Source organism: Cherax quadricarinatus, chromosome 43, assembly GCF_038502225.1.
Source record: "Cherax quadricarinatus isolate ZL_2023a chromosome 43, ASM3850222v1, whole genome shotgun sequence".
In the NCBI taxonomy this organism is placed as follows: domain Eukaryota; kingdom Metazoa; phylum Arthropoda; class Malacostraca; order Decapoda; family Parastacidae; genus Cherax; species Cherax quadricarinatus.
Window position 1 is genome coordinate 15362667 of NC_091334.1, and position 24945 is coordinate 15387611.

The window sequence follows — 24945 nt, forward strand, 5'->3', positions numbered from 1 at the left end:
TGGGGAAGTGGAACAGAATTCTTCCTCTGTAAGCCATGCGTGTTGTAAGAGGAGAGTAAAATGCCAGGAGCAAGGGGCTAGTAACCCCTTCTCCTGTATATATTACTAAATGTAAAAGGAGAAACTTTTGTTTTTCCTTTTGGGCCACCCCGCCTCGGTGGGATACGGCCAGTGTGTTGAAAGAAAGAAAGAATATTAAAATAACATATTCAGTATCCAAAAAATACGTTTTTAAATCCACTCTGGTTTTATTTAAAATTACAATACATAACTCATACAAACCACTTTGTGTTGTCACCAAGCTGCTACTGATATAATGTATTAAAGTTATTCTACAGGTAATCTAAATTCAGATTTTTATTTATTTTTTGAAGTACACAGGTAATGTAGTTTACATGTACTGTTAAAATATTGTTAGGTGCTATGTAGTGCATTTGAGAGAGTAATCCACTCTTATAGATAAAACAGTGGGTTTTTAAAACCTTTTCTTTAAATCCATTATTAAATACTGAATCAGATAAGGACTATGTATTTAACAACACTAATAATTGTTTGTCCTGCAGGTTTAGCGCTTCCCCCTTGATTAAAATAATAATTGTTTGATGACTGGATTTTTTTGTGTGTGTGTGTGTGTGTGTGTGTGTGTGTGTGTGTGTGTGTGTGTGCATGCATGTGTGCGTGTGTGTGTATATATGTGTAAAAGTGGATCAAGGCAGTGTGTGTCTTTAAAATTCATTGTACGATTCTGTATTTGTTTCTAAATATAGGAGAATGCATACTCTAACATGACCATAATGGCTTGCTGACACAATACAGTGGCTTTGTGAAATTTTTAGCATTTTTACTTAACAAACCTATTTTGTTAGGTAAGACACATGTGCAACAGTTAGGTATCTTTATTTTGAAACGTTTCGCCTACACAGTAGGCTTCTTCAGTCGAGTACAGAAAAGTTGATAGAAGCAGAAGAGACTTGAAGATGATGTAATCAGTCCATTACCCTTGAAGTTTTGAGGTGGTCAGTCCCTCAGTCAGGAGAAGAGTATTGTTCCATAGTCTGAAACAATATGGAGTTGAAGTCACAGGATGGAGCCTTATATCCCCCAGGAGGTGAGATGTAGACCACTGGTAGAGGTAAGAATGTAGTCGTGGGAAGGTCATGTCCCTCTCAAATCCAGCCATTCTCACTAGTAGAAGTTTCGCCTACTGTGTAGGCAAAACGTTTCAAAATAAAGATACCTAACTGTTGCACATGTGTCTTACCTAACAACGTGTCGGTATTTTATACCATTTTAATGTTCAAACCTATTTTGGTTTAAGTACAAAGAAAGCCACTATCATGCCGGAGCATTTCGGGCAGACTGATCCTAGTACACAGTAACTACCAAAAACTAGACAAGATAATAGTACATAATAACTACTTAAAAGTAGACAAAATAATAGTGGTTAACTTGATTACAATCTTATTTAAACTTAATACTAGTCTTCATATTCTCGCCAGAGGAAGTCATTGGTAAACAAGATAGTATTAGTGCCAAAAATTAATACATACAGTAAATACAGTGATTTAGCAGACTAATAGGAGGGGGGTTATTAAAATCAATTGTCCATTAAATGAAATGACTAGATTCTTTTCATAATCACACCAATAACTGACACTTCTGAAGTTGATGAACTTCGTCCTTTAAATGCGAAATAAACTTACTCAGCGGATGTTAACAACGACAGTTAGTTCTAAATTTAAGTGACAGTGCTTGGAAATTGTCCAGCCACCTATTTTGTTAAATTAAGTTTTTTTTTACATCATTTACTTTGTGATTCAGTTATTCAATTTTAAGTGTCATTTTTATTACAATGTTACTCTCTGTCTAATAAATGGGTTAATTTTAAGTTTCAAGATAAATAGTTACTGTATTTATATTTAAAAATACATTCATATACTGTACCAAAATATTTGAATTTAGTATTTTTATCCAAAATTTACATTTCCTACCAATGTTACTCTCAGGAAGGTAGACAGCAACCATCCAGGAAGGTATTAGCATTCTTTCCTATGAATGTGAAAGCCACACACCAGGTAGTAAATTGGCAGATAGCAGCCATTCAAGGAGCTAGTGTTGTCCTGTCATATAAGTGTGAAAAACAAAAACACACACACACACACACACACACACACACACAGGAGCTGTGACTCGACCCCTGCAACCACAAATAGGCGAGTACAAATAGGTGAGTACACACACACACACACACACACAAATGAGTCACAAATGAGTCAGAGAGATAGTAGGAAGTATTTCTTCAGTCATAGAGTTGTAAGGCAGTGGAATAGCCTAGAAAATGACGTAGTGGAGGCAGGAACCATACACAGTTTTAAGACGAGGTTTGATAAAGCTCATGGAGCGGGGAGAGAGAGGGCCTAGTAGCAACCGGTGAAGAGGCGGGGCCAGGAGCTAGGACTCGACCCCTGCAACCACAAATAGGTGAGTACAAATAGGTGAGTACACACACACACACCAAGTATGCACTAGGTTGGTAGACAGTATCCATCTAGGTAGAGTATTACTGTCCTAAAGTGTGAAACATGCACACCAGGTACACTAAGTTGGTAGACATTAAGCAGCCAGGTAGAGTATTTTTTCTTTTAACACAGTGGCAGTTTTCCACCAAGGCAGGGTGACCTGAAAAAGAAGAAACACTTTCATCATCATCCACACAATCTGTCTTGCCAGAGACTTGCTGATACTACAGTTCAAAAACTGAAACATACTGTCCTAATTGTGTGAATACACCTGCCCAGGGCTGAATAGAGATCTTGTCAGTACTGTACCATATTTCAGCATAATATGTATATTTTTATTTTGAGATATTGTACAGTACTTCAAAATGTCTAAAAACAGTTTGCCTGAATTTTTATGGGCCTATTCTGATGATAAGCCTGGAGTTTCAATGTCCTCACTCACCTACCTTCAGAGAGTACTGCATATCATGGGTAGTAAGTTGGCAGAAACTATCCAGAGGTGCTACTGTCCTGTTAGGACTGTAAAATATACACACACCAGGTAATAAGTTGGTAGACAGGAAACATCCAGGGAGATACTACTCTCCTGCAATGTGGGTGTTAAAAATGCGTGTGAATATACATGAACATGCATGCACTTGTGCACACAGAGAGAGATAGTAGGTTCGTAGTCAGGAACCATACAGTGAGATTTTACTGTCATGGTGTGGCTGTGATATCATAGTCATTAAGACAGTGATGATGGTGAATTTTGGGTCCAGAATCCAGATGCTAATGATGGTGATCTTGTGATTAAAAACACATTATTATAGTATGTATATCTAATTGCTATAATAAAAATTTAATGATTTGATGATGATAATGTCTTCCAATACAGGTTAAAGAAAATAATTTGTGGTTCACAATATATTATTTATATAACCTCCAGTAAGAAATATTTTCATTCCTTATGAAAATGTGACCATTAAACAAAATATTTTACATATACATTTTGATTCTGACATACTAATGATACATTAAGCTGCTCATGTAAAAAACTACCGTAAACTGTGTTATACCCACAGTGAGTCAGTCAGACAGCAGTGTCTCGCTTGAGTGACTGACCTGACTGATGGTAATGTAATGAGTCAGTCACCCTAGCAATGACTCGCCAAGGCAGTAAACAAAGTACTGATTCACTCTAGCAGTGACTTGCCAAGGCAGTAAACAAGGTACTTAACTGTGGTTCACATGTGGGAAGGGTGTGAATGATAATCGTTCACTAAAGGGTCTTTTGCACTCGCTCACAATTATGCATGATGCACCTGAAGCCCACCATATGCATACCATATAGTTAAGTACATGATGTTTAAGATACATATCAGCTAAATTTCAAGACGTGATTTTTTCTGGAGACAAAAACAGTGTAGATTGCTTTGTCAATATTATTGAGTTTGATGATGGTATCTATGAAAGCACAGAACTTCCTTTAAATGACCTTGAAGATGGAGATTAAACAATCATGCAGTTGTTACCCTTGAAGCAAGGACTGAGCCCTTCACAGTCAAGGATTTGTTCACAGCTTTACCATCCACTGAAGCAGGGCCTAGGAACCTGTCCCCACATGTGAATTTAAGACTATTCCTATGAAAGCTGTCCAGCACTATGTACTAGTGAATGTTTATAAGGCATTTAACTGTGTGAATGTTGAAAATCTGTTTGCATCAATCTTGGAAGTAAAGTATGGTAGCTTCAGGTGCTGTTTGTATCACATTAAAGAAGGGACCAGAGAACCGCCTGAGATATCCTGTATTAAAAATTATGTCCATATTTACAAGATACATTTTAAATTTTCAAACCATAATGAGTTGCTATACAGGTGTGTAATACCATTTTTTCCACTATGAACACTGTGAATGTCTAATTTGCATCACATTCGAACTGTAATAGGTGACCAGTTTGATAAATTATTGGATTCACTTTATTCAATACTGCATCAGGAGAGTAATGCCCATTTTCAACTCTTCATAGGGCTAGAGCCAAAGATTACCTTCAGCTTCTCATCTGCAAGTTGTTTTGTCTTAGTGTCTTGCCACACAACTCTTACTTATTAAATTACCTCTGATATGTCGTTGTCATGAGCGACTTGTGAAAAGTCATTAAATAACTTTGAGCACAATTCGATCACTTCATATATTTCAGCACTCAATAGTTGGGGAGATAGCCCACTGATTGGAAAATGGTGCTGTGCTCTTGTTTAGATGCAATTCTTTGATTAGCCAGGAACACAGCCATCAGCATTTACATACAGTATACAATATTTTTTTCTTGCGATGAAAATTCTGGCTGTCTTCAATGTATTTAAATATATATATGTAGTTGCAGATGACTTTGCCAAGATCATTAATGATGTAATGGTCAAAGAAGAGATGTATCCAAGACAGATGTCTTATGTGGTGTTGCTCACACATTAAGACTTCTGACTCCTCTGTTGCCTCCAATGCCACTCTAAGGAACACAAAAGTTCTTTCTCATTATACCTGCCACTAGAAACTGCACAGCTTCCAGTTTATTTGGCACCATACACACTGTCACTATATATAGTAAGGATGGAATTAGGACGGAGAAAGGGGATCACACTTGCCCCTGGTGGAGGGAGTACTCGTGGGCACGCAGACGTAGGTTAGCCAGTGAGGAACCCATGTATGCTCCTCCCATTTGGCCTGCCCCACCTACTCCCCCACCATAGGTCCCACTCAGCCCTGCAGAAGAGGAAAGATAGTTAATCCAAATTAAATAAGTTAACTGTTTGTAAACAGTTTAATCATATTTAAATAAATAATTTATGAAATAAATTATAAATGGACAAAGTATTTGAATAATGTACAGTAAAAAATATTCATTATCATCAACATGGAAGTTTTGTTTTGAATTGAATATTTTCTGTTTGTCTAAATATTTATTTGTGGAATATTCCTCCAAAAATATACACTGGTACTGATTATGATAATTAAATATCAGATGATTTATAATACACATGTAAACACACTAATACCTGAATCTGGGGAACCAACTACAGTAGACTAAGTGAAAATCCCATCCAAATGCATGAACTTGTTACAGTATTTCCTCCTTTTTATATTATATAGAGTATACCATGCCATGACTATAGATAATATATCCACAAGGTGACAAATTCTACCTTTTGTTTAAAAGTCAACGTGTTGCCAAACTGCACATCTTGAGGATAAGTGTGAACCTCCTTAAAGCTAACAGATAGCTGTCCATGAAACCTACCCCACACGGCAAGAATAAAAATCTATTACTGAAATATGCCCCCTTAGTGATAGGGAATCTGTATGTTGAAAATGGTATAAAATGCCAACAAGTTGATGAATAAAACACTTGCAACAGCTGGGTATCTATTGTTAAAGATACCCAACTGTTGCACATGTCTTACTCATCACTGATGTGAAATCTGCAGATATATAACCCCACAGTCCAAAGAGTTACCTTGAGGAACTCCTAGACAATCTGAGGAGCCAGAATGTTGGCCATATACTGTATGAAGAAAAGTTACCTTATTATAAGCTATTTAATGTTCTGGGTAAGTCCCCCCCAAGGATTAATGTGGTCAGATATGCAATGCCATGTGGTTATTGAGTTTACAGTCCTGTTGAGATGAAATATGACATGGGATATATGTGACTGAACATCACCTTAAAAACCCTACCAGGACTACTGGAATTTTTGGTGAAGCCATTATAGAAACATTGCCTCTATTGTGTTCATGCTCAGTCAAACTGGAGGGAAATACTCATTTGATTCAAAGGTTCCTCCAAATAGCTTCTGTAAACCCATATAATGTGCTTAACTATCCCCATTTTTTTTATATCTGGAGGAAATTTACCATTCTGGCCATTACCTGGATAATGGCCAGAATGTGGCTGGCCATTATCCAGGAAGAGCAAGAAAGACCTCTGCATGACTTGTGAAAGAAAGGTACCATGTGGGAGCAAGGTTTGAGTCCTCTAAGGCATACCAGCTCAAAACAGGAAGCTCATAGGAGCTATGCATGAAGCACTAAGATAGCCATCCTGGTCACAACCAGACCCTCAGCCAAGACCATGGGCTGGAGCTGATGTTAGCAGAGGAAAAGTTCACACACGGGACGCTGTGTACCAGAGACTGAAAAGCTTCTTGATGGGGTTCCTGTCCATATGAATCATGGTGCTCACTCCTGTCTGTGAATCATGAAGATGTTGACTTCTATTCATGTGAATCATGAAGATGTTCATTCCTGTCCATGTGAATCATGGTGTTCACTCCTGTCCATGTGAATCATGGTGTTCACTCCTGTCCATGTGAATCATGGTGTTCACTCCTGTCCATATGAATCATGGAGTTCACTCCTGTCCATGTGAATCATGGAGTTCACTCCTGTCCATGTGAATCATGGAGTTCACTCCTGTCCATGTGAATCATGGGGTTCACTCCTGTCCATGTGAATCACGGGGTTCACTCCTGTCCATGTGAATCATGGGGTTCACTCCTGTCCATGTGAATCATGGGGTTCACTCCTGTCCATGTGAATCATGGGGTTCACTCCTGTCCATGTGAATCATGGGGTTCACTCCTGTCCATGTGAATCATGGGGTTCACTCCTGTCCATGTGAATCGTGGAGTTCACTCCTGTCCATGTGAATTATGGGGTTCACTCCTGTCCATGTTAATCATGATGTTCACTCCTGTCCATGTGAATCATGAAGGAGTTCACTCCTGTCCATGTGAATCATGAGGATATGTTCACTCATATCTATGTGACATACCTGGTACCTGTTTCAAGGGTTCAAATATTAGCCCTCACAACCTAGCCTCAAACAAGGCTTCCTCACTGACTACCTGGTAAGCTAGGCTGTTGGTGCTAGCAGCCCACAGGAATTCATAGCTATCACAGCCTGCCTAATCAGGTCAGAATCTTTTCCAGGGGGTTGGGGGGGTGAAGAAAAAATGATTAGCTTTCTTAGTGGTTGAGACAGGGAATGATTAGTAGATTATATAGTGATGATAGATAGGAATTAGCTTTTGGTGGTAGTGGTGGAGAATAACAAACAACCTTCACATTTTTGGTGGTGAAGGATTAGCTATCAAAGCAGTGGAGACTGAGATGAAGATTTATATCTTTTTTGGAGGAATGGATTAGCTTTCATGGTATTAAGCATTTTGGGGAGGAATGGATTAGCTTTCATGGTGCAGTATTACAATTGCGAAGACTATTATCCGTCAGGACAGGGTCTTAGAGAATAAACTAACCTGGAGGTAGAGAAGTGCACATTGGGGTTGGGGAGCTAGTGGGGGTGAAATGAGAGAGGTACGGAGGAGTGGCACTTCCCACACCTCCGCCGGACCCCTTCCACGCCCCCACGCCCACACCCATGCTGCCATAGCCACCATAATCACACATACCCATGCTGCTGCTTCCTGTTGAATGTGGAAATAATAATAAATGTGGTTTATGGTCATTATGCTGCTCATGATTTTGGGGTTGGTGCGTGTCTTTATTTCATCTTCCTTCAAGATACGGCAAAGGGCTCTAGATCCAAGGAAGTTGAAATAAGACAAATGCAGACCAAAATTTTTGCTGGAACGTTTTGCCTGTATAACAGGCATTTTTTTAAATCATTACAAAATGTTTTCTTTTAATATTTCTACAAGTACTGTACATGATACAATTATTTATTATACAAGCGAGATCAAGGTGTGGGTAGTGACTGACTAGGAAATACTGCAGGTCTATTGTGGACAATGAGTGGTCAGGGAGCACTACTGCACCTTGTGTGTGGCCAGGGAGGCCTACTGTGTTTTGTGTGTGCATGTGAATCATTGGTGAACAGTTTCTGTTTTTTGTAATAGAGGTACGTTTAAGATTTTGTTAAGCTGAAAGATCCCTGATTCTGTTGATTGTTCTAGTATTTTGTGTGCAGCTCAGGGCAAGTTCCAGGCATCTGAGTTATGTTTCGTCTCCTTGATCACTAGTCGGGCACCTTTCAAGAATATCAAGCGTGTGATATACGTACTTGTTAATTATACCTGTGATACGTGTTATACCTGTATTCCTCTTCAAGGGGGGCTCCTTGGCGTGGTGAAGAGGCTCTTGGTCTGAGGAATTAGCCCTGTCGGTCTTCTTCCTCAGACCGAACCTAATTACCCCCCATTCTCCCCTCCCCTATCCCATCCTCCCCATCCTCCCCTTTTTCCATTCCTCCTCCTCCTCCTCACCCCTCCCTTTTGCCCTTCCTCTTTTTAGCCTTCGTGATTTCTCCCACAGGCGCGCTAGTTCCTAGGTAGGGGAAAGGACACCGGGGTCGATCCCATTCCGTTGAGGTTTCTTGGCGGTGGCGTAGTTTGCCGTGGAATCTGGATTGCCTAGGGATGTCCCGATCCCTCTCCGGTATCCCGGAGTAGCTTTGGGTGTCTTTTGGGCGACGGGTGTATCTCTGGAAGCCACCTTTCGGATTCCGGGGGTGGTGGCTGAAGGAGGTATGCTTTGTGGCGGATATCCGGCCGCCCTCTCTTTTGTCCACCGAGGTAGCTCGGCAGATGTGAGGTTGCTATCCCGGATTGCTGGTTTACTGGCATGAAGGGTAGGGTATGGCACGGGTTCCATGCTGCATCTGCGCTACTAGCGGTGTCGAGTCCTCTTGGGCGCGGAGGGAGATTTCCGGCCCTTTCATTCCTCCTGGGAACTATTCCTCCCCGCTCCCCCCTTTTTTTATTCTTTTTTTTGTTTTTATTTTCTTTTCTTCTTTCTTTTTTTTTCTTAAAAACAAAAAGCAAAGGAGTAACCTAACCATGGCAGCCCTAGTCCATGAAACCACTACCCCCGGGCCCCTTCTTGATACCGCACCCCATTCTGACCCTGCCTTGTGTTTAGACCACTCTTCGGACACTCCTGATGCCCCTGTACCTCTTGCTGGTGCTGTTTCCTCACCCGCTTCAGGTACCGGGGCTTCGACTGACTCCTTCGATTTGTCTGAACTCCGCTCTCCTTTGACTATGCTTCCGGCTTCTCCCTCTACGGTACGGCAATTTTCGAATCGCCCACCCATTTCATGCCGGACCAACTCCGGTCCTACTCCTAAACGCCAACGTCAATCTCCTGATGATGCTCCGTCGTTACCTTCCCATTCTACTCGGAAACGACCGACACGTCAAGCACTCCCTCTCCACGCTCAATTTCGGACCACACAATGGACTAAATTCTTTACTTTAAGACCAACTTCTTCTTCTGCCTACCTTTCTGACCATAGTATTGCCAAAGCGCTCCTGCGTCATGTTGGCAGAGATATTTCATTTCACGCTCTCAAGAGCGGTACGCGCATCGTCACTGTCCAGAATGCTACCCAAGCTCATGATCTTTCTCTCCTTTCGAATATCGATACTACTCCTATCACTATTGAAAAACATCTTTCTCTCAATTCTTGTAGTGGTACTGTCATTCTGCCCCATACCATAGTCCAACAGAATTTCCAGTCATGTGGCAATGACATTTTTGAACAGCTGGAACTCCAGGATCTCCCAATCCTCAAAGTAGACACTTATGTCCTTCCTGCCCGGGGGCGGAGACGTTACCCTTGCAATGTGGCTCGTTTAACTTTTGACAGCCGAGAACTCCCGTCCTCTGTATATGTCGCGGGACATCGGTTACAAGTTCGAAAGGTGATACCTACACCGCAACAATGTAGAAATTGCTGGCGTTTTGGTCACCCAGCGAAATATTGCAGATCTATGGCCGAATGCCCAGTCTGTGGTGCCGACAACCATTCTAATACATCTTGCAGTCAACCTCCATCTTGCCTTAATTGTAATGAAGCTCACCCTTCGTACTCCCGCCGTTGCCAGGTCTACTTAAATGAACGTGAAATCCGTTGCCTCAAAGAGGCAGAAGGTCTCCCTTATGCTATGGCAGTTACTCATCTCCGCCTCCAAGGGAGACTACCCCGTGTTTCTTATTCTCGTGTTTCCAAACATCCCCCCACTTCTGGGGTCCCATCTTCTGCAGCCTCCTCTGTTGTTACCCCTCCCATAGCCATTACGGCATCTAATCCTTTTGCTGTCCTTGGCTCTGACGTCCCGACTACAACTCAGTCTGTTCTCGCATCTTCGCGTCCTTCCTCACAAGCCCCAGTATCGACAAGACCTCGTACGACACCTAATACCAATCGCCCCTCTACTCAGAAGTCCAAAAAATCCACATTGCTCAAATCTTCTTTGCCCCTTCCTTCCCTTCTTCCACCTCCACACGTTACCTTTCCAGTCTCTGTACCTAGTTCTTCCCCTCTCTCTGGCTCTATTACAAGTGTGGAGATTCACCCTCCTCCTCGTACTATGCCTTCCACCCCCGTCCCCTCCCAAGTTTCTCCCTCTTCTGTCACCTCCCAGGTTTCTACCTCTTCTGTCCCCCCCCACACTTCATCTCCAGTCCCTTACACTTTTCCCTCCCCCTCTACTTTGGTACAGTCCATTACTGTCCCAATCTTTACTCACCCTCCTCCTCCTATCTCCAATATGGTTTCCCATACATCTTTGAATTCAGAAACACTTGAAGCCATTTCAGAATATATTGCAGAGACTAAACCTTCAATGGACACTGATTCACTTCCTGTTCCTTCTCTTCCCTCTCCTCCATCTTCACAACCCCATTCTTCGCAACGCTCCGTTCCTTCGCTACTTGAACATCTTCCAATGCCACCACACGTTGACTTTTCTAACCCCTCTAGTCCGTAGGTGCCTTTACCTACAGATTCCTGATATTTTCTTCATCGCCAATCATGGCCTATTTACAGTGGAATATCCGCGGCCTCAGGGGTAATCGGGGTGAGCTTCAGATGTTGCTTTCCAGGTTTTCCCCTGTTGGTGCTTGCTTACAAGAACCAAAATTACACTCGGCTGTTTTCCAACCTATCTCAGGCTATAATTTATTGTATTCTTCGGATCCTTTCTCAGATGGGACCTTTAATGAAAGTGCCCTTCTTCTACGCAATGATATTCCGTACTGTCAACTATTTGTCCATACCTCGCTGCATTACACTGCAGCCCGTATCCACTTGAATAAGTGGTTTACAATATGTTCTTTATATCTCTCTCCTTCTCGAGCATTTTCTATCCCAGACTTTGCCTTTCTTGTTTCATCCTTACCACCACCACTTCTGTTACTTGGTGATTTTAATGCCCACCATTTCCTCTGGGGGGGGTCTCATTGTGACTCACGTGGCATTCAGTTGGAGGCTTTTCTTGCCTCTCACCCCCTCCATGTTTTAAATACGGGTACTCCCACCCATTTTGATCCTCGTACTCATACTCTCTCTTGCATCGATCTATCAGTCTGCTCTTCCTCCACTGCACTAGACTTCACCTGGTCTGTTCTACCAGACTTACATGACAGCGATCATTTTCCGATCATTCTTACTTCTCCTTCCTATTCACCACCTTCCCGTAGCCCTCGCTGGCAATTTGATCGGGCAAATTGGGATCTTTACTCACACCTCACTGCTTTTAGTGAGGTTCCTTCTTCATCCTCCATTGATGAGCTCCTACACATCTTCTCGACATCAGTTTATACCGCAGCTTCTCATTCTATACCCCAAACCTCAGGCAGGCATTCTCAGAAGTGCGTGCCTTGGTGGTCTCCTGCTTGTGCTCGTGCAGTACGTTTGAAACGTGCTGCATGGGGCAGGTACCGGTACAATAGAACCGCTGAGAGACTTGTTGATTTTAAGCAGAAGCGTGCGATCGCTCGCCGTGTCATCCGTGAAGCTAAACGCACTTGTTGGCGAGACTATGTTTCCACCATCACCTCTGCTTCTTCTATGAGTGCAGTCTGGAAAAAAGTGAGGAAATTGAGTGGTAAATACTCTCCTGACCCGGCTCCTGTTCTACGGGTCACTGGTGTTGATATAGCAAACCCTCTCGACGTTGCCATTGAACTTGGCACACATCTGGTCCGTATTTCCCGAGGGCTCCATCTATGCCCCTCGTTTCTTTCCTCAAAGTCTGCCAGAGAGTTAGTACCCTTGGACTTTTCTTCTCTCGGAGAAGAACAGTATAATGTGCCTTTTACACTTCAAGAACTGGAGGCAACGCTCTCAGCTTGCCGATCATCGGCAGCTGGGCCTGATGACATTCATATTCGTATGTTACAACATTTACATCGGTCAGCCCTTGTAGTCCTCTTACACCTCTTCAATCTTATTTGGGCACAAGGAGTTCTTCCCCAGCTGTGGAAATCTGCCATTGTTCTCCCTTTCCGCAAACCGGGTACTACAGGACATGATGCCTCCCACTATCGCCCCATCGCTCTTACAAGTGCAGTTTGCAAAGTGATGGAACGCCTCGTAAATCGACGTTTAATGTGGTATTTAGAGACTCACAACAGTCTCTCCGCTAGTCAATATGGCTTTCGTAAGGGTCGTTCTACCATAGACCCCTTACTACGCTTGGATACGTATGTTCGTAATGCCTTTGCGAATAATCACTCAGTTATTGCCATATTTTTTGACCTTGAGAAGGCATATGACACAACTTGGAGGTATAATATTTTGGCCCAGGCCCATTCCTTAGGCCTCCGAGGCAATCTACCATCCTTCCTTAAGAACTTTTTAACTGACAGACATTTCCGTGTTCGAGTCAATAATGTTCTTTCCCCGGACTTCGTCCAAGCTGAAGGTGTCCCTCAGGGATGTGTTCTAAGCACAACACTTTTTCTCCTTGCTATAAATGATTTGGCCTCTGTTCTTCCACCCAATATTTGGTCATCACTCTATGTTGATGACTTCGCTATTGCTTGTGCAGGCGCTGACTGTCACCTTATTGCAGTTTCTCTCCAGCATGCGGTCGACCGTGTTTCCACTTGGGCCACCACACATGGGTTTAAATTTTCAAGTACCAAAACTCACCAAATTACTTTCACTAGACGCTCTGTTATCTCCGATCATCCTTTGTATCTCTATGGCTCCCGTATCCCCGAACGTGATACAGTCAGGTTTCTAGGCCTTCTCTTTGACCGTCGGTTAACCTGGAAACCTCACATTACCTCTCTGAAGGCAACTTGTCACAGCCGGCTAAACCTTCTTAAAACCCTTGCTCATCTTTCCTGGGGAGCTGATCGTCGAACTCTGCTTCGCCTACATTCAGCCCTCGTTTTATCGAAACTCGATTATGGTGACCAGATTTATTCCGCGGCCTCTCCTGCTACTCTCTCTAGCCTTAACTCTATCCATCACCAAGGCTTACGTTTGTGCCTTGGTGCTTTTCGCTCTTCCCCTGTTGAGAGCCTCTATACAGAAGCAAATGTTCCATCCTTGTCTGATCGCCGTGATGCCCATTGCCTTCGTTACTATGTACGCTCTCACGATCTACACAATCCTTCCATTTATAGAATGGTCACCGATATTAGTAGACATTCTTTATTCGTTCGCCGCCCCTGTTTGCTCCGTCCCTTTTCTCTTCGCCTACTTTCACTCTTGTCTTCCCTTCAGTTACCACCTTTATATGTTCATGTAGCATCTCACTTTTCCCTACCCCCCTGGGAAGTTCCAGCTGTTCGGGTCTGTTCTTTCTCACTCCCTTGCTCGAAAGCTCAACTGCCTACGGTGGCTTCCCGCTCTCTTTTTCTTGATCACTTCCACTCTCATTCTCATGCCACCGCTGTGTACACAGATGGCTCTAAGTCTTCAGACGGCGTCGGATTCGCAGCAGTGTTTCCGGACAGCGTCGTACGAGGGCATTTACTATCTTCAGCTAGCATTTTTACTGCTGAACTGTATGCCATTCTTGCAGCACTTATTCGTATCGCATCTATGCCTGTGTCATCATTTGTAGTAGTCTCAGACTCCCTTAGTGCTCTACAGGCTATACGAAAATTTGATACATCTCATCCCCTAGTTCTCCGTATCCAACTTTGGCTACGCCGTATCTCTACCAAACATAAAGATATTGTTTTTTGTTGGGTCCCTGGTCATGTCGACGTACAGGGCAATGAACAGGCAGACACTGCTGCGCGGTCAGCAGTATATGACCTACCAATTTCCTATCGAGGTGTTCCATTTCTGGACTATTTTGCTGCAATAGCTACCCACCTTCGCACCCGTTGGCAACAACGTTGGTCAACTCTGCTCGGTAACAAACTTCATTCTATTAAACCGAGCATAGGTTACTGGCCGTCTTCTTGTCATCAGTGCCGAGGTTGGGAGACCACTCTCTCCCGCCTTCGCATTGGCCACACTCGTCTTACTCATGGGTATCTCATGGAGAGGCACCCTGTTCCTCTCTGTGAGCAGTGTCAAGTTCCAGTATCGATTAGCCACATTCTGTTAGACTGCCCTCTCTATCAACGAGCACGCAGAATTTACCTCCAACGTCGTCTTCGTTCTCCTACTCTCTCTTTACCTTCCCTTCTTGCTGATGGACCCTCCTTTAATCCTGACTCTCTCATTGACTTCTTGACAACGACTGATTTACTCCACAAACTCTGATGATACTTTTCGCACTCCCCTCAGCCCTTTCTGGTTCAGTCTCTTGCTGCCCTTTACCCTTTCACCATCCACTGCCCCGCTGTTATCCGTAACCTGTTGCTCATCCATCTCCCTTTTGCCACCTGATGCCCTCGCTTCCTTCCTGCCCTGCAGCGCTGTATAGTCCTTGTGGCTTAGCGCTTCTTTTTGATTATAATAATAATAATATACCTGTATTATTTACATGGTCCTGTGTATGACACTAGTATTGCTTGTGTTGTGTATTCATAACAGTAGTAGTAGTAGTGTAAGGTATAACAACAGTCAACAGTAGTAGTGTTAGGTATAATAACAGTAGTAGTGTTAGGTATAATAACAGTAGTAGTGTTAGGTATAACAGCAGTAGTAGTGTTAGGTATAACAACAGTAGTAGTGTTAGGTATAACAACAGTAGTAGTGTTAGGTATAACAAGAATAGTAGTGTTAGGTATAACAAGAATAGTAGTGTTAGGTATAACAAGAATAGTAGTGTTAGGTATAATAACAGTAGTAGTGTTAGGTATAACAGTAGTAGTGTTAGGTATAACAACAGTAGTAGTGTTAGGTATAACAACAGTAGTAATGTTAGGTATAACAAGAATAGTAGTGTTAGGTATAACAAGAATAGTAGTGTTAGGTATAACAGTAGTAGTGTTAGGTATAACAACAGTAGTAGTGTTAGGTATAACAACAGTAGTAGTGTTAGGTATAACAACAGTAGTAGTGTTAGGTATAACAACAGTAGTAGTGTTGGGTATAACAACAGTAGTAGTGTTAGGTATAACAACAGTAGTAGTGTTGGGTATAACAACAGTAGTAGTGTTAGGTATAACAACAGTAGTAGTGTTGGGTATAACAACAGTAGTAGTGTTGGGTATAACAACAGTAGTAGTGTTGGGTATAACAACAGTAGTAGTGTTGGGTATAACAACAGTAGTAGTGTTGGGTATAACAACAGTAGTAGTGTTGGGTATAACAACAGTAGTAGTGTTGGGTATAACAACAGTAGTAGTGTTGGGTATAACAACAGTAGTAGTGTTGGGTATAACAACAGTAGTAGTGTTGGGTATAACAACAGTAGTAGTGTTGGGTATAACAACAGTAGTAGTGTTGGGTATAACAACAGTAGTAGTGTTGGGTATAACAACAGTAGTAGTGTTGGGTATAACAACAGTAGTAGTGTTGGGTATAACAACAGTAGTAGTGTTGGGTATAACAACAGTAGTAGTGTTGGGTATAACAACAGTAGTAGTGTTGGGTATAACAACAGTAGTAGTGTTGGGTATAACAACAGTAGTAGTGTTGGGTATAACAACAGTAGTAGTGTTGGGTATAACAACAGTAGTAGTGTTGGGTATAACAACAGTAGTAGTGTTGGGTATAACAACAGTAGTAGTGTTGGGTATAACAACAGTAGTAGTGTTGGGTATAACAACAGTAGTAGTGTTGGGTATAACAACAGTAGTAGTGTTGGGTATAACAACAGTAGTAGTGTTGGGTATAACAACAGTAGTAGTGTTGGGTATAACAACAGTAGTAGTGTTGGGTATAACAACAGTAGTAGTGTTGGGTATAACAACAGTAGTAGTGTTGGGTATAACAACAGTAGTAGTGTTGGGTATAACAACAGTAGTAGTGTTGGGTATAACAACAGTAGTAGTGTTGGGTATAACAACAGTAGTAGTGTTGGGTATAACAACAGTAGTAGTGTTGGGTATAACAACAGTAGTAGTGTTGGGTATAACAACAGTAGTAGTGTTGGGTATAACAACAGTAGTAGTGTTGGGTATAACAACAGTAGTAGTGTTGGGTATAACAACAGTAGTAGTGTTGGGTATAACAACAGTAGTAGTGTTGGGTATAACAACAGTAGTAGTGTTGGGTATAACAACAGTAGTAGTGTTGGGTATAACAACAGTAGTAGTGTTGGGTATAACAACAGTAGTAGTGTTGGGTATAACAACAGTAGTAGTGTTGGGTATAACAACAGTAGTAGTGTTGGGTATAACAACAGTAGTAGTGTTGGGTATAACAACAGTAGTAGTGTTGGGTATAACAACAGTAGTAGTGTTGGGTATAACAACAGTAGTAGTGTTGGGTATAACAACAGTAGTAGTGTTGGGTATAACAACAGTAGTAGTGTTGGGTATAACAACAGTAGTAGTGTTGGGTATAACAACAGTAGTAGTGTTGGGTATAACAACAGTAGTAGTGTTGGGTATAACAACAGTAGTAGTGTTGGGTATAACAACAGTAGTAGTGTTGGGTATAACAACAGTAGTAGTGTTGGGTATAACAACAGTAGTAGTGTTGGGTATAACAACAGTAGTAGTGTTGGGTATAACAACAGTAGTAGTGTTGGGTATAACAACAGTAGTAGTGTTGGGTATAACAACAGTAGTAGTGTTGGGTATAACAACAGTAGTAGTGTTGGGTATAACAACAGTAGTAGTGTTGGGTATAACAACAGTAGTAGTGTTGGGTATAACAACAGTAGTAGTGTTGGGTATAACAACAGTAGTAGTGTTGGGTATAATAACAGTAGTAGTGTTAGGTATAATAACAGTAGTAATGTTAGGTATAATAACAGCAGTAGTATTAGGTATAATAGCAGTAGTTCAACGATGAGAAATTTCAATTACTCAGATATGGTAAACACGAGGAAATTAAATCTTCATCAGAGTACAAAAATTCTGGCCGCAAAATAGAGCGAAACACCATCGTCAAAGACCTGGGAGTGATCATGTCGGAGGATCTCACCTTCAAGGACCATAACATTGTATCAATCGCATCTGCTAGAAAAATGACAGGATGGATAATGAGAACCTTCAAAACGAGGGATGCCAAGCCCATGATGACACTCTTCAGGTCACTTGTTCTATCTAGGCTGGAATATTGCTGCACACTAACAGCACCTTTCAAGGCAGGTGAAATTGCTGACCTAGAAAATGTACAGAGAACCTTCACGGCGCGCCCCTCAAGGAAGGTTCCTTGATGTTGGTGAGGGGCTCTTGATTTAGGGAATTGGATCTGTGCTCCAGTTCCCCAAATTAAGCCTGAATGCCTTCCACATCCCCCCCCCAGGCGCTGTATAATCCTCCGGGTTTAGCGCTTCCCCCTTGATTGTAATAGTAATAATTCACGGCGCGCATAACGGAGATAAAACACCTCAATTACTGGGAGCGCTTGAGGTTCCTGAACCTGTATTCCCTGGAACGCAGGCGGGAGAGATACATGATTATATACACCTGGAAAATCCTAGAGGGACTAGTACCGAACTTGCACACGAAAATCACTCACTACGAAAGCAAAAGACTTGGCAGACGATGCAACATCCCCCCAATGAAAAGCAGGGGTGTCACTAGCACGTTAAGAGACCATACAATAAGTGTCAGGGGCCCGAGACTGTTCAACTGCCTCCCAGCATACATAAGGGGGATTACCAACAGACCCCTGGCAGTCTTCAAGCTGGCACTGGACAAGCACCTAAAGTCGGTTCCTGACCAGCCGGGCTGTGGCTCGTACGTTGGTTTGCGTGCAGCCAGCAGTAACAGCCTGGTTGATCAGGCTCTGATCCACCAGGAGGCCTGGTCACAGACCGGGCCGCGGGGGCGTTGACCCCCGGAACTCTCTCCAGGTAAACTCCAGTAGTGTTAGGTATAATAACAGTAGTAGTAGTGTTAGAAATGATAGTAAAAGTAGTGTTAGAAATAATAGTACTGTAGTAGTATTAGAAATAGACCGTAGTAGTAGTAGTGTTAGAAATTTTAACAGGACTAGTAGTGTTAGAAATAATAACGGTAGTAGTAGCATTAGAAATAATAGTAGTAGTAGTGTTAGAAATAATAGTTGTAGTGTTAGAAATAGTAATAGTGTTAGAAATAATTACAGTAGTAAGAGTAGTAACAGAATTAGTAATAATGCTTGTAGTAGAAGTAGCAGTGGTAGTAAAGGTACCTTATACTGTAAGGTATTACATCTGGAGAAGCTGGTAACTACCCACTTCAGGTGTTCCCAGAGGACTCATTCACACAAAAATTAACAGAACAGAGGTGTACTAAAGTAGGCCTACCGGTATATGAAAAAAACAAGGCCAACCTTTTCCCCTTAAGGGGGGACACCGTGATGCCCGTGAGGGACTCTTGATCCAAGGAACTGGACTTATCCTACCCTTCCTTGGATCGAACTTGAATGCCTCCCAGGTGCTATATGACCCTACGGGTTTAGTGCTTTGCAGTAATTAAAAAAACCAGTAAGGGTAATGTCCAAAGCCATTAAAAAGTGGCATAGATTAATAAGATAATAACAGTGCTGTAATTTTACATATGGTCATTAGGTGAGCTACGGTGAATACAAGAAAAATTGAATATTCAACTAGTTTAGGCAATACGGCTTTAGTAAGTTGGGTAGAGAATTAGTTTTTATATAGTATATAAAGAATACAGTATTACAATTTAACACAATTTAAAACAATGAAGTTGAAAGAATTTTAAGTTTGATGTAATGATTACGTAGTTGAGCAATCATCAAGTACAATTTACAATATGAAGTGTTTATAAGACAAGCATATCAGCAGTCCTATCAGAGTGCAGTAAAATTGACAAGCTTCCATTTTATACTCCTTTGACAGTGTTGGTGTGATGTATCCCACTGTGTGGCCTGAAGGGATGACTAGTCTATGGTCAGTGATGTTCGCTACACCGGGGGAGGTGAGTACATATTTTATTTACTTCATTCTTGCTGTCCCAGGTGATGTGTGTGTGTGTGTGTGTAACTTATATGTCAGGAAAATGTTACAGCCCAGAATGTCTTGAAGTCCTAAACTCAAACGGATCATACAGCGCCTGACAAATATTAATCAGCTCGCCTGAGTATCTAGGAAGGCAGAGGTCACTCAGGTGAGAGTCTGAAAGTTGGGAACTACTCACCTGAGGAGTCTGGAAGCTGTGGGTGACTCACCTGATGGTCTGGAAGCTGTGGGTGACTCACTTGAGGGTCTGTAAGCTGTGGGTGACTCACTTGAGGGTCTGGAAGCTGTGGGAGACTCACCTGAGGGTCTGGAAGCTGTGGGTGACTCGCCTGATGGTCTGGAAGCTGTGGGTGACTCACTTTAGGGTCTGGAAGCTGTGGGTGACTCACCTGATGGTCTGGAAGCTGTGGGTGACCCACCTGATGGTCTGGAAGCTGTGGGTGACCCACCTGAGGGTCTGGAAGCTGTGGGTGACTCACCTGAGGGTCTGGAAGCTGTGGGTGACTCACCTGAGGGTCTGGAAGCTGTGGGTCACTTACTTGAGAGTCTGGAAGCTGTAGGTCACTTGCCTGAGAATCTGGAAGCTGTGGGTCACTTGCCTGAGAGTCTGGAAGCTGTGGGTCACTTACCTGAGAGTCTGGAAGCTGCGAGGGACTCACCTGATGGTCTGGAAGCTGTGGGTGACTCACCTGAGGGTCTGGGAGCTAGAGGCTGCTCCACGGGCCCCGTGGGGGAAGCAACAGTGGGAGTAGTGTTGGATGGCTTGTATGAGGATCGTTGGGCCAAGACACTCCGCTCGTTCCGTCTGAACTTGGCTCTCCTGTTCTGGAACCAAACCTGTAACCAACAGCACTTCTGTAGAGGTGTTGTTAATAATTTTAAACACTATTTTGGTTTAGAAAAACACGTAAGCAAACATTAAGACATTTATTGGAAAACGTTTCGGTCCTGGGGCCTTGATGACTTTTAAACCAGTGCCCTGGTGGCTAAAGCTCTCGCTTCACACACGGAGGGCCCGGGTTCGATTCCCGGCGGGTGGAAACATTTCAACACGTTTCCTTACACCTGTTCTCTTGTTCACCTAGCAGCAAATAGGTACCTGGGTGTTAGTCGACTGGTGTGGGTCGCATCCTGGGAGACAAGATTGAGGACCACAATGGAAATAAGTTAGACAGTCCTCGATGACGCACTGACTTTCTTGGGTTATCCTGGGTGGTTAACCCTCCAGGGTTAAAAATCCGAAGAATTTCTTACCTTAAACCAGCTTGTCGGTATTTATTACCAAGGTTTATACCAAATACTATTTTAACTTGGTTTTGCTAGAGCTAGTTTTATTTTTGCTTATTTTAACCTTGGATGTTCTTGTGGGTGATTGGTATAGATTTTATTGGCAGAAGCGCTGAGTAACCTACAGGTCAGAGTGATCTTCAGATAGAACTTCCTTTTTTTTTTTTTTTTTATTATAAATTTGAGCACACATACAGAGGTACAAAAAAATACAGATAAGAGCAGCATGCCAAAGCCACTTATACTATGCATAGCATTACGGGCTGGCTTAAAATTAACTTAAGATTAACTAAGCAATGATGAAGTCAGTGATAAAACATTAATGTAAACAGATTACTATAAAGCACAAGTGAGTATTACAAAGACAGGTCATATGGTTGCATTCAGTCATATGAAGGATTCTGTTAGGTAGTGTATTTAAAAAATAATAAAGTTAGATTCGAGCACAAGTTGCTTGTAATCTCTCTACTTTCATTAAATATGTCGTATATATCGATGGTAAGGCTTGTTGTACCCAGGACAGGGAAACAGTAAAAGCGGAGATGCGATGTAATTACCGGACAGATACCCAAAGTCAGTACCTGACCAGCCGGGTTATGGTTCGTATGTTGGATTGTGTGGGGCCAGCACTGACAGCCTGGTTGATCAGACCTTGTACCATCGGGAGGCTTGGTCATGGACCAGGCCGTGGGGGCGTTGAGACCCCGGAACAACCTCCAGGTAGCCTGTTCAATGTACTGAGAGGCTTCTGATCCAAGAAATTAAACCTGCCCTCCCCTTGGATTGAACCTGATTGCCTCACATTTCCCCTTCCCCTGGGTGCTGTATGGCCCCTACAGATTTAGTGCTCCAATAATAATAATAATAATAATAATAATAATAATAATAATAATAATAAATGGGATTATTAAAGCTTTTAAACTTTTTTTTTTTGGGGGGGGGAGGGGTGAAGATTTAGGTTTGTAATCCTCCGAGTACTGCATGAAAGTCTCACCGGGGGAAATCACACAAAAGAAAGCATATATCAACAAAGTCTTCCCGTGAATAATAGAAGATAACATGCTGTTCAATACTGACAACATGCTAAGATAAAATGCTGTTCAATACTGACAACATGCTAAGATAACATGCTGTTCAATACTGACAACATGCTAAGATAACATGCTGTTCAATACTGACAACATGCTAAGATAACATGCTGTTCAATACTGACAACATGCTAAGATAACATGCTGTTCAATACTGACAACATGCTAAGATAACATGCTGTTCAATACTGACAACATGCTAAGATAACATGCTGTTCAATACTGACATGTTAAGATAACATGCTGTTCAATACTGACATGTTAAGATAACATGCTGTTCAATACTGACATGTTAAGATAACATGCTGTTCAATACTGACAACATGTTAAGATAACATGCTGTTCAATGCTGACAACGTTAAGATAACATGCTGTTCAATACTGACATGCTAAGATATGCTGTTCAATACTGACATGCTAAGATAACATTCTGTTCAATACTGACATGCTAAGATAACATGCTGTTCAATACTGACATGCTAAGATAACATGCTGTTCAATACTGACATGTTAAGATAACATGCTGTTCAATACTGACATGTTAAGATAACATGCTGTTCAATACTGACATGCTAAGATAACATGCTGTTTAATACTGACATGCTAAGATAACATGCTGTTCAACACTGACAACATGCTAAGATAATATGCTGTTCAATACTGACAACATGCTAAGATAACATGCTGTTCAATACTGACAACATGCTAAGATAACATGCTGTTCAATACTGACAACATGCTAAGATAACATGCTGTTCAATACTGACAACATGCTAAGATAACATGCTGTTCAGTACTGACAACATGCTAAGATAACATGCTGTTCAATACCGACAACATGCTAAGATAACATGCTGTTCAATACCGACAACATGCTAAGATAACATGCTGTTCAATACTGACAACATGTTAAGATAACATGCTGTTCAATACTGACATGCTAAGATAACATGCTGTTCAATACTGACATGTTAAGATAACATGCTGTTCAATACTGACAACATGCTAAGATAACATGCTGTTCAATACTGACATGCTAAGATAACATACTGTTCAATACTGACATGTTAAGATAACATGCTGTTCAATACTGACATGTTAAGATAACATGCTGTTCAATACTGACAACATGCTAAGATAACATGCTGTTCAATACTGACATGTTAAGATAACATGCTGTTCAATAATAGCATGCTAAGATAATATGCTGCTCAATACTGACAACATGCTAAGATAACATGCTGTTCAATACTGACAACATGCTAAGATAACATGCTGTTCAATACTGACAACATGCTAAGAACATGCTGTTCAATACTGACAACATGCTAAGAACATGCTGTTCAATACTGACATGCTAAGATAACATACTGTTCAATACTGACATGTTAAGATAACATGCTGTTCAATACTGACAACATGCTAAGATAACATGCTGTTCAATACTGACATGTTAAGATAACATGCTGTTCAATACTGACATGCTAAGAACATGCTGTTCAATACTGACATGCTAAGATAACATGCTGTTCAATACCGACAACATGCTAAGATAACATGCTGTTCAATACTGACAACATGTTAAGATAACATGCTGTTCAATACCGACAACATGCTAAGATAACATGCTGTTCAATACTGACAACATGTTAAGATAACATGCTGTTCAATACTGACAACATTACAACTGCTCGTGTACGGAAAGAATGAAGAACTCAAAAGAAATACTAGATATATAACACATGAGGATCATCTCGCGCAACAAAAGCAAAAATGTGAAAGACTTGGAGATAATAATGTCTGATGTCTTGTTTAGAGAATAAAAATAAACCGCACGTAGCAGAATGATCCAAAATGGACTGAAACGTCGCCAGAAGTTTCGTTCTATGTGCCGGTTATTCGTGTATTATTCCAGTCATGGTATTGTGCCTCTTTATTCTTGAAATAACACAATAAGGCACATGCCATGAAGGACAGGAAAATGACGAGTGGATAATGAGAATGTTTAAAACGAGAGAAATAATGTCATTGATGACACGATTCAAATTATTTGTGCTATTTCCTTTAAAATATTGTTCGTTTAATTAGCGATTCGTTCAGGGCAGGAAAGATATCAGAGCTGGATATGGTACAGTGACAATATATTACTTATATATTGATGATGCAGCTTTTAAACCACTGGATTATGACTCAAAATATTTTGAATGCATTATGGAGCAAAAATAACCATACCTGATGTATAAATAGATACTTAAGGGCAAAGACAAGGAAGAAAATGTGCGAGAGCATGACAGGGAGGGGGAGAGTATGACAGGGAGGGGGAGAGTATGACAGGGAGGGGGAGAGTATGACAAAGAGGGGGAGAGCATGACAGGGAGGGGGGAGAGCATGACAGGGAGGGGGAGAGAATGACAGGGAGGGGGAGAGTATGACAGGGAGGGGGAGAGTATGACAGGGAGGGGGAGAGTATGACAGGGAGGGGGGTAGAAAGGGCAGACAGACGAAGATGAGAGAGGAAGGAGAAATGAGAGATGCATGGGAGAGAGAGAGAGAGAGAGAGAGAAGGGAAGGATGAGAAAGAAATATGCGACATCTGTTTCTGATTTCGCTATTGGTGTTTTTGGCACCAAGTGAACGTGTGGACTTTACTTATTTGCATTAAGCCACACTGCAAGTAACCAACCACACGGAAAAAAAAATTCTACATTACTTCACAAGCGCTTTATGTTATTTTAAGAACTGTTTTGTTATTTTCTCTCTCTTACTTTCGA

At 41.8% G+C, this 24945-nt stretch overlaps 1 protein-coding gene across 2 annotated transcripts in view; it reads right to left on the reverse strand.

Annotated features, from left to right (window-relative positions):
* Nucleotides 1–3489: 3489 nt before the first annotated feature.
* Nucleotides 3490–24945, reverse strand: part of LOC128694127 (retinal homeobox protein Rx2-like) — a 169387-nt gene continuing 147931 nt past the window's right edge. For both annotated transcript variants that reach the window (XM_070093599.1, XM_053784107.2), the window contains exons 3-5: nucleotides 20489–20636; nucleotides 7812–7979; nucleotides 3490–5260 (exon numbers count right to left, since the gene is read on the reverse strand). In XM_070093599.1, coding sequence (XP_069949700.1) covers nucleotides 5133–5260; nucleotides 7812–7979; nucleotides 20489–20636 — 444 coding nt within the window. In that variant the 3' untranslated portion in view covers nucleotides 3490–5132. The remainder of the gene's footprint in view (nucleotides 5261–7811; nucleotides 7980–20488; nucleotides 20637–24945) is intronic.